The sequence below is a fragment of the Halictus rubicundus genome, unplaced genomic scaffold, assembly GCF_050948215.1.
Source record: "Halictus rubicundus isolate RS-2024b unplaced genomic scaffold, iyHalRubi1_principal scaffold1055, whole genome shotgun sequence".
NCBI lineage: Eukaryota > Metazoa > Arthropoda > Insecta > Hymenoptera > Halictidae > Halictus > Halictus rubicundus.
Window position 1 is genome coordinate 18,975 of NW_027489596.1, and position 14,466 is coordinate 33,440.

General features: G+C 39.7%; 1 protein-coding gene across 1 annotated transcript; it reads right to left on the bottom strand.

The window, feature by feature from the left end:
- Positions 1-483: 483 nt before the first annotated feature.
- Positions 484-5,837, bottom strand: LOC143364838 (uncharacterized; the record flags this gene model as incomplete). The annotated part of the gene is made up of 2 exons (XM_076804950.1): positions 1,083-5,837; positions 484-972 (listed from the first exon to the last, which is right to left on the bottom strand). Coding segments are annotated over exons 1-2 (5,244 nt in total), but the record flags the coding sequence as incomplete, so codon positions are not given.
- Between the last annotated feature and the right edge of the window lie 8,629 nt (positions 5,838-14,466).

A 14,466-nucleotide genomic window follows, 5' to 3' on the forward strand; every position in this document is an offset into this window, starting at 1 on the left:
TATATTCTCGTATATTCTTCTATATTCTAGTAATATTATGGTATATTCTGGTATATTCTGCTATATTCTAGTTGTTAACGACAAATCGAGATTGCCTCGTAGCTGAGGCAACTACTGTCTGAGTCGTAATAAGAATAACTGGGAAAACGAAAAGGACGAAATCGACGGACAAACGGTGGATCGCAAGAAAGAAAACTCGATGCTCAACGTGTGTGGTCGTGATCGAACTGAGATCGATCAACCGTCGCGCGGCACACGCGACACACCCGCCCGCTCCCCTCGCACGCCGCGAGCTGCTCGATCCACCCGTGGCGCACGGGGGGGTTGAGGAGAGGTGCGTCGAGGCAGGCCGCGCGCACGCGTTGTCGATCAGCCTTTGTGGAACGTTTATTACAGTTATGTACATAGTCGATTTAACAATAAAATATAATATAAACTATAATGCCTTGCACGAAGTGGGTTTCATGTTATTCCCGAACATACCGCCCGCCTTGACGTCACCACGGGTGCGTCGAAATGGGACTCGCTTGATACACGCGGTCGGGTCCGCGTGGCGTATGGCGGGACGCTGGGAGGGGGAACGGTTGTCCATTCTGGAATGCGGCGTAGTACTGCGTAGAACACAGCTGTTGTCCGTCCGCCACGTGCTGTCTCCGCAGATACGTCGGACATTGTCGGCTCGTGGTTAGTGTTCGCCAGTCGTCCCGTCTCGCGGCCCTGCTTCCTCACGGATAGCAAGCTCGACGAGCTTCGCGATCGTTCTGGAGAACGTGCGGGATCCGGAAACGTAACGTGACGACCCGTACGAGTCCATCCTTGCCGGGCTGCGTGGATTCGACACGTGCGAGCGGCCAGCGGGTCGGCGGCGTGGAATCCTCTTTGACAAGTACCAGTGTACCCGGGCGAAGATCCTCCCGCCGATCTTGCCATTTGGTGCGCTGCTGCATTTGGTGCAAGTGCTCCTGCATCCACCTGTGCCAAAAATTATGGTGCATATCGTGAATAAGTCGCCACCGTGATCCGAGTGACAGTGTGGAATATTCGGTGGGTGGTTCGGGAGGTGCGCGAAGAGGCTCGCCCACCAGGAAGTGTCCCGGCGTGAGCGGCGCCAGATCGGTTGGATCGTCGGAGAGGGGGCTTAGGGGGCGGGAGTTCAGGCAGGCTTCTACGCGGCACAGCAGTGTCGTCATCTCCTCGTAGGTAAGCGTAGTGTCACCTATCACCCGTCGGAGATGAGCTTTCATTGACTTCACCGCTGCTTCCCAAAGGCCCCCCATGTGCGGTGAATACGGTGGGATAAATTCCCACTGGGTTCCGTCCGTAGCGAGTGCCTCGGCGACGTGAGCGTAGAAGGCCGACGCTGCCCTGAACATGCGCTGCAGCTCCGCATCGGCTCCTCGGAAGGTGGTGCCATTGTCGCTATACAGGTGACTGCAACGTCCACGTCGTGCCGTAAACCGTTGAAACGCTGCGATGAAGGCCGCCGCTGACAGGTCTGTAACTGCATCTAAGTGCACGGCTTTGGTCACCATGCACACAAACACCGCCACGTACCCTTTCTGACTTTTGTGGCCTCTCCCCTTACTGGTGCGCATGTGCAGGGGTCCCGCGTAGTCCACACCGGTCCGCAGGAACGGTTTGGCTGGAAGCACCCTCGATGCTGGAAGATTGCCCATCCGCTGTTGTCCGGTAGAGGCTCGGAACCGTGTGCACGTGACACAGTTACGCAGGACCTGCTTCACCCGAGATCGTCCACGTGGTATCCAGAAGGCCCTTAGGATCCAGGTCAGCGTGGCGTTGAGTCCTCCGTGGAGAGTCTGCCTATGTGCATCACGTATCACCAGCAGCGCCAAGTGAGAAGTACGGTTGACTATTGCTGGGTGTCGTTGGGACTCCGACATCATGGTGTTCTGAAGACGACCTCCGACCCTTAGGATTCCGTCCTCACCTAAAAAGGGTGTCAGAGATTTGAGTGGAGATCCGGATGGCACTGCGTTACCTCGACTGAGTGCGTGCAGTTCCTGTGGGAAGTCACGTCGCTGGCACGTGCGTATGACCGTGTGGAGAGCCTCCTGCAGCTCGGAAGACGTCAGCGGTCCTCGTCTGCCACGGACTTTCCGGCAGTTATCTGTAAACCGACGAAGGTAAGCAGTGACCCGCATCAGTCTCGTCAGGGAGGAGAACCTGGTAACGAACTGCTCCTTTTCAGGCTCCTCTTGCACCAATGCGACAGACACGGTCCTCTGCTCCGGAAGGTCTCGAGGCAGATCGGCAGTCGAGGTGGCCGGCCAGCCTGCGTGTGGATCCGTCAGCCAGGCCGGGCCCTTCCACCAGAGTTTCGAGTCTCGTAACTCGTTCGCTGGGATGCCTCTGGTAGCCAGGTCGGCGGGGTTATCAGTCGTTCCCACGTGTCGCCACGTCACTCCGGGAAGGAGATTCTGGATTTCGGACACTCGGTGGGCGACGAAGGGCTTCCATTTTGACGGATGGGAGCGAAGCCACGCCAGCGCTACCGTCGAGTCGGTCCAGGCGCTGATCGGGCAGGAATCCAGGCTCAGCTCCCTCCTCATCGACGCCAGCAGCTGTGCCAGGAGGACGGCTCCGCAGAGTTCCAGCCGAGGGATGCTCAGGGTCTTGACCGGAGCTACCCTGGATTTCGCCACCAGGAGGTTCGTGTGATGCTGATCTCGGCGGACCACCAGGTATACGGCAGCTGCGTATGCGCGTTCCGAGGCGTCGCAGAAGCCATGCAGCTCGACCTCGCTTCCCGATGAATGATGTATCCACCTTGGAACGTGGACTTCACTCAGTGCACTGAGGTCTCCTCGGAAGCTCCGCCAACGGCAGGTAAGTCCCTCGTCCAAGGGTTGGTCCCACGTGACCCCTGCCAACCACAGATCCTGTAATAAGATTTTGGCCCTTACTATTACAGGTGCCAGCCACCCTAGTGGGTCGAAGAGTCGTGCGATCTCGGATAGGATCGATCGCTTTGTCCACGTTGATTCCGACGGTCCGTCGTCGAATCTCGGGCCCCGCACCGCCAGAGTGTCGCGCTTGGTGTCCCAAAGCAGGCCCAAGGCTCCGTGCACTTCGCTCTCCTGGATCACCTTGGTCTGCGGCGTCGACGAGCGGAGTTCGGGAACGTTGCTTGCCCACTTGTCCAGAGGGAACCCCCCGGACTCGAGTAGGCTCGTCAGTTGCTGGGCAGTTTCCAAGGCCGCACCTAAGTCGTCGGCGCCCGACAGGATGTCGTCGACGTAAGCATGACGTCGGAGTGCCTCCGCTCCTAATGGATAGCGGGTCCCCTCGTCGACGGCTAGCTGTTGCAGGACCCGGTGCGCCAGGTAGGGAGCAGACGCTGTACCGTAGGTGACGGCGGTCATCCTGAAATCAATTAACTGCTCAGTCGGGTGCTTTCTCCACAGAACTCGCAGCCAGTCCTGATCGTCCGGGTGTATTAATATCTGGCGAAACATCTTGACGATGTCCGCCGAAAACGCCACCCTGAAGAGACGCCATCGAGTCACGACGGCCCAAAGCTCTGACTGAAGCTTTGGTCCCGGCAGTAGCGCATCGTTGAGTGAGGAGTCCTTGGCTGAAGGGAAGGACGCGTTGAAGACGACCCGAATTTTCTGGAGTGTGCCACACTCCTTCCAGACCGCGTGGTGGGGTAGGTAATGGCCTGGTTCCTGATCCTTCAGGGGTCTGCTCACCGGGCTCATGTGTCCGAGTCGATGGTACTCCTCCATGAAGTCGACGTACTGATCACGCAAACTATGATCTCTCGACCAGGTTCGTTCGGCCTTGAGCAGCATGCGGATTGCCGCCGATCTCGACGAGCCCACCTGTGGATGTCTTCCCCCCTTAAACGGTAGACGAACTACATACCGCCCCGACGGGTCGCGACGTGTGGTGCTCCGGAACAGCTCCTCACAGCTTAGTTCGTCTGGTGACATGGGAGTTTCGTGTGAGAGCTCCTCCAATTCCCAAAACCGCTGGAGGTCGGGTAAGGGTTCTTGTCGCCTTACGCAATGGATCCTGGTGGACCGTGGCGGCCCCGACACCTCGATGGGTCCCAGCAGTGTCCATCCGAAAGGAGTTCGGATAGCTGCCGGGGTACCAGGAGGGCCCACCCGCTTCTCCAGTAGCAACATCCCGCAGACGTCGGCACCCAGGAGCACGTCCACCTGCGCAGGGTCCGAGAAGTGCGGATCGGCCAGCGGCAAGCCCTTCACGTGCGGCCAGTCTCCCAAGGACACCGGTTGCGACGGGGTAGGAGAGACGAGGCTCTTGGTGACGAGTGCTTCTAAGGTGACCTGAAACTCATCATCCACCGGTGATCGGAGCGATACCTTTACCTCCGTCCGTGCAGTTCCCACGCTGGTCCCCTGGTATCCGGTCAGCTCTACCCGTACGGTCCGTCTCCTCAACCTTAACGACTGGGCGGCCCACTCGGAGAGGAAGGATGCCTCGGAGCCTGAGTCCAGTAAGGCTCGGACCGTCAGAGATCGACCATTGGGTGCCTCCAGAGTGACTCTAGCGGTGGCGAGGAGGGTGGCCTTGTTGCAGCCCACGGCGTAGTTGACAGCCGAAGAAGACGTGGTAGATTCGGCCCTCGCGTCCTTCAGGAAGGCGTCATGGAGGGTGGTGTTGTGCTGCTTGTCGCAAACCCAGCATCGAAACGACGAGGAGCACTGCGGAAGCTGGTGGCTGCTCGCTAGGCACGAGAGGCAGAGACCCTTATCGATCACGAACTGACGCCGTTTCGCTGCAGGTAACGCCTTGTACTGCTTGCACGCATTGAGCGCATGATTCCCGGCACAGAGTGGGCACTGACGGCCACCCTTCGTCGTTCCCTTAGGTTCAACCTTGACCGCCAGCGTGTTGCGGGAGACCACGGGAGTGTTTCGCACGACGGCGCCTCCACCCTTCGACGTCCCAGCTTGTTCCGGGATCCGTGCCGAGCCGAGTGCGTGGACCCTGTTCTCCAGGAACGACTCCAGCTCATCAAAGGTAGGAGTGGCGGTCGGATCCTTCAGGGAGACTTCCCAAGCCAGTCTCGTGGGTTGATCCAATTTCTCCGACGCCAGGAAAACGAACCACTCGTCCCACTCCTTGACGGGTTTCTTCAGGGCCTGGAAGGCCCGCTGCGTCTGTCTGAAGTCGTCCACCAAGCGCTTGATCTCGTTCGGCTGCATCTTGGGTAGGGCCGGACGGGTTATCAGGCGTCGCATATGTGCCGCCGAGAGGATCCGCTGATTTCCGAACCGGCGCTCCAGCGCGGACCAGGCTCCTTCGTAGTTGGCATCGGTGATGGGCGTGAGGTCCAGCATGTTCGCCGCATCTCCGGTGAGGCAAGATTTTAAATACTGCATCTTCCTGACGTTCGCGATGCGGGTTGAGTGATGCACCAAGGAGCAGAATTGATCCTTGAAGCTCTCCCACTCGTACAGATCTCCGGAGAACGTCGGTAGCTTCATCGGCGGCAGGACGGGTTCCGGATCGGAAGACGGCGTGATCATCGTGGTCTCTGCCTTGTGGGGAGTCTGCATCGCTATCAGCTCCTCGACTGCAGCTCCGTTTATCACGAAGGCGTCCTCGACCGCAGCGAAGAAGTCGTCGATCAGGTACGGTAGATCGGCGGATGCCAGCCGGGTCAGCTCGACGTGGCGTTGATTGAATTGGCGCCAGTACGACTCCAGCAGTTCTCGCCGTTTTCGGAGTACGGGTAGCGTCAGGTTATCTGCTCCGCTCTTTTTCAAGTTAATCAGGAACCGAGAAATTCGACCTCCGAGGTCCTTCTGTGCTGCGACGAGGTCGTCGACCGTAGAAGTCATCTTGTTCGGAAATCAGCAACCCGCGATGAGCACGACGACCGTTGCGGTAGGTTGACACTTCCAAGTTCAAACGCGCGAACAACAAGCGGAGCGCGGAATGTTTGTTTGTCAAGCGGACGACCGCTGCGAGGAACGGGTCGCCGAAAAAAAAGCCGTTACCACGTTCAGAAGTCGAACTGGTTCAACGCCTCGATTTTCTCGTACGGATCGAGTTATTAAATCAAAAAGCACTGTGTTTATGCACGCACTACAACGATGTGAATGTTTCAGATGGGGAGAAACACCACTGAGATCCGAAATCGGAGTCGCGGGTCAGAGAAGCGCGAAAGCCGAAGTCGCGTGCTGCGTGCAGGACTGGATCGCGATCGATGCGCAGAAAACTCCCGCAAAACTAAATATCCGGCTCGAAGGACCAATGTTAACGACAAATCGAGATTGCCTCGTAGCTGAGGCAACTACTGTCTGAGTCGTAATAAGAATAACTGGGAAAACGAAAAGGACGAAATCGACGGACAAACGGTGGATCGCAAGAAAGAAAACTCGATGCTCAACGTGTGTGGTCGTGATCGAACTGAGATCGATCAACCGTCGCGCGGCACACGCGACACACCCGCCCGCTCCCCTCGCACGCCGCGAGCTGCTCGATCCACCCGTGGCGCACGGGGGGGTTGAGGAGAGGTGCGTCGAGGCAGGCCGCGCGCACGCGTTGTCGATCAGCCTTTGTCGAACGTTTATTACAGTTATGTACATAGTCGATTTAACAATAAAATATAATATAAACTATAATGCCTTGCACGAAGTGGGTTTCATGTTATTCCCGAACACTAGTATATTCTGGTATATTCTCGTATATTCTTGTACATTCTAGTAATATTATGGTATATTCTGGTATATTCTGGAATATTCGGCTATATTCTCGTATATTCTAGTATATTCTGCTATATTCTAGTATATTCTGGTATATTCTCGTATATTCTTCTATATTCTAGTAATATTATGGTATATTCTGGTATATTCTGGTATATTCTGCTATATTCTAGTATATTCAGGTATATAATCGTACATTCTTCTATATTCTAGTAATATTATGGTATATTCTGGTATATTCTGGTATATTCTCGTATATTCTTCTATATTCTACTAATATTCTCGTATATTCTAGTATATTCTAGTACATTCAGGTATATTCTCGTATATTCTTCTATATTCTAGTAATATTATGGTATATTCTGGTATATTCTACTATATTCTAGTAATATTATGGTATATTCTGGTATATTCTCCTATATTCTAGTAATATTATGGTATATTCTGGTATATTCAAGTATATTCTGATATATTCTCCTATATGCTAGTATATTCAGGTATATTCTGCTATATTCTAGTATATTCTTCTATATTCTAGTAATATTATGGTATATTCTGGTATATTCTTCTATATTCGAGTAATATTCTTCTATATTCGAGTAATATTATGGTATATTCTGGTATATTCTGGTATATTCTAGTATATTCAGGTATATTCTGGTATATTCTGGTATATTCTGCTATATTCTAGTATATTCTGGTATATACTCGTATATTCTTCTATATTCGAGTAATATTATGGTATATTCTGGTATATTCTGGTATATTCTGCTATATTCTAGTATATTCGGCTATATTCTAGTATATTCTGGTATATTCTCGTATATTCTTCTATATTGTAGTAATATTATGGTATATTCTGGTATATTCTTCTATATTCTAGTAATATTATGGTATATTCTGGTATATTCTTCTATATTCTAGTAATATTATGGTATATTCTCATATATTCTTCTATATTCTAGTAATATTATGCTATATTCTGGTATATTCTACTATATTCTAGTAATATTATGGTATATTCTGGTATATTCTCCTATATTCTAGTAATATTATGGTATATTCTGGTATATTCAAGTATATTCTGATATATTCTCCTATATTCTAGTATATTCAGGTATATTCTGGTATATTCTCGTATATTCTTCTATATTCTAGTAATATTATGGTATATTCTGGTATATTCTTCTATATTCTAGTAATATTATGGTATATTCTCCTATATTCTAGTAATATTATCGTATATACTCGTATATTCTTCTATATTCGAGTAATATTATGGTATATTCTGGTATACTCTGGTATATTCTACTATATTCTAGTATATTCTGCTATATTCTAGTATATTCTGGTATATTCTCGTATATTCTTCTATATTGTAGTAATATTATGGTATATTCTTCTATATTCTAGTAATATTATGGTATATTCTGGTATATTCAAGTATATTCTGGTATATGCTGCAATATTCTAGTATATTCTCGAATATTCTTCTATATTCTAGTAATATTATGGTATATTCTCCTATATTCTAGTAATATTATCGTATATACTCGTATATTCTTCTATATTCGAGTAATATTCTTCTATATTCGAGTAATATTATGGTATATTCTGGTATATTCTGGTATATTCTAGTATATTCAGGTATATTCTGGTATATTCTGGTATATTCTGCTATATTCTAGTATATTCTGGTATATTCTCGAATATTCTTCTATATTCTAGTAATATTATGGTATATTCTCCTATATTCTAGTAATATTATCGTATATACTCGTATATTCTTCTATATTCGAGTAATATTATGGTATATTCTGGTATATTCTGGTATATTCTGCTATATTCTAGTATATTCTGCTATATTCTAGTATATTCTGGTATATTCTCGTATATTCTTCTATATTGTAGTAATATTATGGTATATTCTGGTATATTCAAGTATATTCTGGTATCATGCTGCAATATTCTAGTATATTCTAGAATATTCTTCTATATTCTAGTAATATTATGGTATATTCTGGTATATTCCTGCTATATTCTAGTATATTCTGGTATATTCTCGTATATTCTTCTATATTCTAGTAATATTATGGTATATTCTGGTATATTCTGGAATATTCGGCTATATTCTCGTATATTCTAGTATATTCTGCTATATTCTAGTATATTCTGGTATATTCTCGTATATTCTTCTATATTCTAGTAATATTATGGTATATTCTCCTATATTCTAGTAATATTATCGTATATACTCGTATATTCTTCTATATTCGAGTAATATTATGGTATATTCTGGTATACTCTGGTATATTCTACTATATTCTAGTATATTCTGCTATATTCTAGTATATTCTGGTATATTCTCGTATATTCTTCTATATTGTAGTAATATTATGGTATATTCTGGTATAGTTCTTCTATATTCTAGTAATATTATGGTATATTCTGGTATATTCAAGTATATTCTGGTATATGCCTGCAATATTCTAGTATATTCTCGAATATTCTTCTATATTCTAGTAATATTATGGTATATTCTCCTATATTCTAGTAATATTATCGTATATACTCGTATATTCTTCTATATTCGAGTAATATTCTTCTATATTCGAGTAATATTATGGTATATTCTGGTATATTCTGGTATATTCTAGTATATTCAGGTATATTCTGGTATATTCTGGTATATTCTGCTATATTCTAGTATATTCTGGTATATTCTCGAATATTCTTCTATATTCTAGTAATATTATGGTATATTCTCCTATATTCTAGTAATATTATCGTATATACTCGTATATTCTTCTATATTCGAGTAATATTATGGTATATTCTGGTATATTCTGGTATTTCTGCTATATTCTAGTATATTCTGCTATATTCTAGTATATTCTGGTATATTCTCGTATATTCTTCTATATTGTAGTAATATTATGGTATATACTGGTATATTCTTCTATATTCTAGTAATATTATGGTATATTCTGTTATATTCTTCTATATTCTAGTAATATTATGGTATATTCTCATATATTCTTCTATATTCTAGTAATATTATGGTATATTCTGAATATTCTGGTATATTATGGTATATTCTTGTATATTCTGGTATATTCTCGTATATTCTTCTATATTCTAGTAATATTATGGTATATTCTGGTATATTCTGGTATATTCTAGTATATTCTGGTATATTCTCGTATATTCTTCTATATTCTAGTAATATTATGGTATATTCTGGTATATTCTGAATATTCGGCTATATTCTCGTATATTCTAGTATATTCTGCTATATTCTAGTATATTCTGGTATATTCTCGTATATTCTTCTATATTCTAGTAATATTATGGTATATTCTCGTATATTCTTCTATATTCTAGTAATATTATGGTATATTCTGGTATATTCTACTATATTCTAGTACAATTATGTAGGATATTCTGGTATATTCTGGTATATTCTGCTATATTCTAGTATATTCTGCTATATTCTAGTATATTCTGAGTATATTCTCGTATATTCTTCTATATTCTAGTAATATTATGGTATATTCTGGTATATTCTTCTATATTCTAGTAATATTATGGTATATTCTGGTATATTCTACTATATTCTAGTAATATTATGGTATATTCTGGTATATTCAAGTATATTCTGGTATATGCTGCAATATTCTAGTATATTCTCGAATATTCTTCTATATTCTAGTAATATTATGGTATATTCTCATATATTCTTCTATATTCTAGTAATATTATGGTATATTCTGGAATATTCTGGTATATTATGGTATATTCTAGTATATTCTGGTATATTCTCGTATATTCTTCTATATTTTAGTAATATTATGGTATATTCTGGTATATTCTGCTATATTCTAGTATATTCTGGTATATTCTCGTATATTCTTCTATATTCTAGTAATATTATGGTATATTCTGGTATATTCTGGAATATTCGGCTATATTCTCGTATATTTTAGTATATTCTGCTATATTCTAGTATATTCTGGTATATTCTCGTATATTCTTCTATATTCTAGTAATATTATGGTATATTCTGGTTTATTCTGGTATATTCTGCTATATTCTAGTATATTCAGGTATATAATCGTACATTCTTCTATATTCTAGTAATATTATGGTATATTCTGGTATATTCAAGTATATTCTGATATATTCTCCTATATTCTAGTATATTCAAGTATATTCTGGTATATGCTGCAATATTCTAGTATATTCTCGAATATTCTTCTATATTCTAGTAATATTATGGTATATATTCTCCTATATTCTAGTAATATTATCGTATATACTCGTATATTCTTCTATATTCGAGTAATATTCTTCTATATTCGAGTAATATTATGGTATATTCTGGTATATTCTGGTATATTCTAGTATATTCAGGTATATTCTGGTAATATTCTGGTATATTCTGCTATATTCTAGTATATTCTGGTATATTCTCGAATATTCTTCTATATTCTAGTAATATTATGGTATATTCTCCTATATTCTAGTAATATTATCGTATATACTCGTATATTCTTCTATATTCGAGTAATATTATGGTATATTCTGGTATATTCTGGTATATTCTGCTATATTCTAGTATATTCTGCTATATTCTAGTATATTCTGGTATATTCTCGTATATTCTTCTATATTGTAGTAATATTATGGTATATTCTGGTATATTCTTCTATATTCTAGTAATATTATGGTATATTCTGTTATATTCTTCTATATTCTAGTAATATTATGGTATATTCTCATATATTCTTCTATATTCTAGTAATATTATGGTATATTCTGGAATATTCTGGTATATTATGGTATATTCTTGTATATTCTGGTATATTCTCGTATATTCTTCTATATTCTAGTAATATTATGGTATATTCTGGTATATTCTGGCTATATTCTAGTATATTCTGCTATATTCTCGTATATTCTTCTATATTCTAGTAATATTATGGTATATTCTGGTATATTCTGGAATATTCGGCTATATTCTCGTATATTCTAGTATATTCTGCTATATTCTAGTATATTCTGGTATATTCTCGTATATTCTTCTATATTCTAGTAATATTATGGTATAATTCTCGTATATTCTTCTATATTCTAGTAATATTATGGTATATTCTGGTTATATTCTACTATATTCTAGTAATATTATGGTATATTCTGGTATATTCTGCTATATTCTAGTATATTCTGCTATATTCTAGTATATTCTGATATATTCTCGTATATTCTTCTATATTCTAGTAATATTATGGTATATTCTGGTATATTCTTCTATATTCTAGTAATATTATGGTATAGTTCTGGTATATTCTACTATATATTCTAGTAAATATTATGGTATATTCTGGTATATTCAAGTATATTCTGGTATATGCTGCAATATTCTAGTATATTCTCGAATATTCTTCTATATTCTAGTAATATTATGGTATATTCTCATATATTCTTCTATATTCTAGTAATATTATGGTATATTCTGGTATATTCTACTATATTCTAGTAATATTATGGTATATTCTGGTATATTCAAGTATATTCTGATATATTCTCCTATATGCTAGTATATTCAGGTATATTATGCTATATTCTAGTATATTCTTCTATATTCTAGTAATATTATGGTATATTCTGGTATATTCTTCTATATTCGAGTAATATTCTTCTATATTCTAGTAATATTATGGTATATTCTGGTATATTCTTCTATATTTCTAGTTAATATTATGCTATATTCTGGTATATTCTACTATATTCTAGTAATATTATGGTATATTCTGGTATATTCAAGTATATTCTGGTATATGCTGCAATATTCTAGTATATTCTCGAATATTCTTCTTATTCTAGTAATATTATGGTATATTCTCCTATATTCTAGTAATATTATCGTATATACTCGTATATTCTTCTATATTCGAGTAATATTATGGTATATTCTGGTATATTCTGCTATATCTAGTATGTTTCTGCTATATTTCTAGTATATTCTGATATATTTCTCGTATATTCTTCTATATTGTAGTAATATTATGGTATATTCTGTTATATTTCTTCTATATATCTAGTAATATTATGGTATATTCTGGTATATTCTACTATATTCTAGTAATATTATGGTATATTCTGGTATATTCTCCTATATTCTAGTAATGTTATGGTATATTCTGGTATATTCTGGTATATTCTGCTATATTCTAGTATATTCTGCTATATTCTAGTATATTCTGATATATTCTCGTATATTCTTCTATATTGTAGTAATATTATGGTATATTCTGGTATATTCTTCTATATTCTAGTAATATTATGGTATATTCTGTTATATTCTTCTATATTCTAGTAATATTATGGTATATTCTCATGTATTCTTCTGTATTCTAGTAATATTATGGTATATTCTGGAATATTCTGGTATATTATGGTATATTCTAGTATATTCTGGTATATTCTCGTATATTCTTCTATATTCTAGTAATATTATGGTATATTCTGGTATATTCTGCTATATTCTAGTATATTCTGGTATATTCTCGTATATTCTTCTATATTCTCGTAATATTATGGTATATTCTGGTATATTCTGGAATATTCGTCTATATTCTCGTATATTCTAGTATATTCTGCTATATTCTAGTATATTCTGGTATATTCTCGTATATTCTTCTATATTCTAGTAATATTTATGGTATATTCTGGTATATTCTGTTATATTCTGCTATATTCTAGTATATTCAGGTATATAATCGTACATTCTTCTATATTCTAGTAATATTATGGTATATTCTGGTATATTCTGGTATATTCTCGTATATTCTTCTATATTCTACTAATATTCTCGTATATTCTAGTATATTCTAGTACATTCAGGTATATTCTCGTATATTCTTCTATATTCTAGTAATATTATGGTATATTCTGGTATATTCTACTATATTCTAGTAATATTATGGTATATTCTGGTATATTCTCCTATATTCTAGTAATATTATGGTATATTCTGGTATATTCAAGTATATTCTGATATATTCTCCTATATTCTAGTATATTCAGGTATATTCTGGTATATTCTCGTATATTCTTCTATATTCTAGTAATTATTATGGTATATTCTGGTATATTCTTCTATATTCTAGTAATATTATGGTATATTCTGGTATATTCTGCTATATTCTAGTATATTCTGCTATATTCTAGTATATTCTGATATATTCTCGTATATTCTTCTATATTGTAGTAATATTATGGTATATTCTGTTATATTCTGGAATATTCGGCTATATTCTCGTATATTCTAGTATATTCTGCTATATTCTAGTATATTCCTGGTATATTCTCGTATATTCTTCTATATTCTAGTAATATTATGGTATATTCTCGTATATTCTTCTATTATTCTAGTAATATTATGGTATATTCTGGTATATTCTACTATATTCTAGTAATATTATGGTATTTCTGGTATATTCTGGTATATTCTGCTATATTCTAGTATATTCTGCTATATTCTAGTATATTCTGATATATTCTCGTATATTCTTGTATATTCTAGTAATATTATGGTATATTCTGGTATATTCTTCTATATTCTAGTATATTATGGTATATTCTGGTATATTCTACTATATTCTAGTAATATTATGGTATATTCTGGTATATTCAAGTATATTCTGGTATATGCTGCAATATTCTAGTATATTCTCGAATATTCTTCTATATTCTAGTA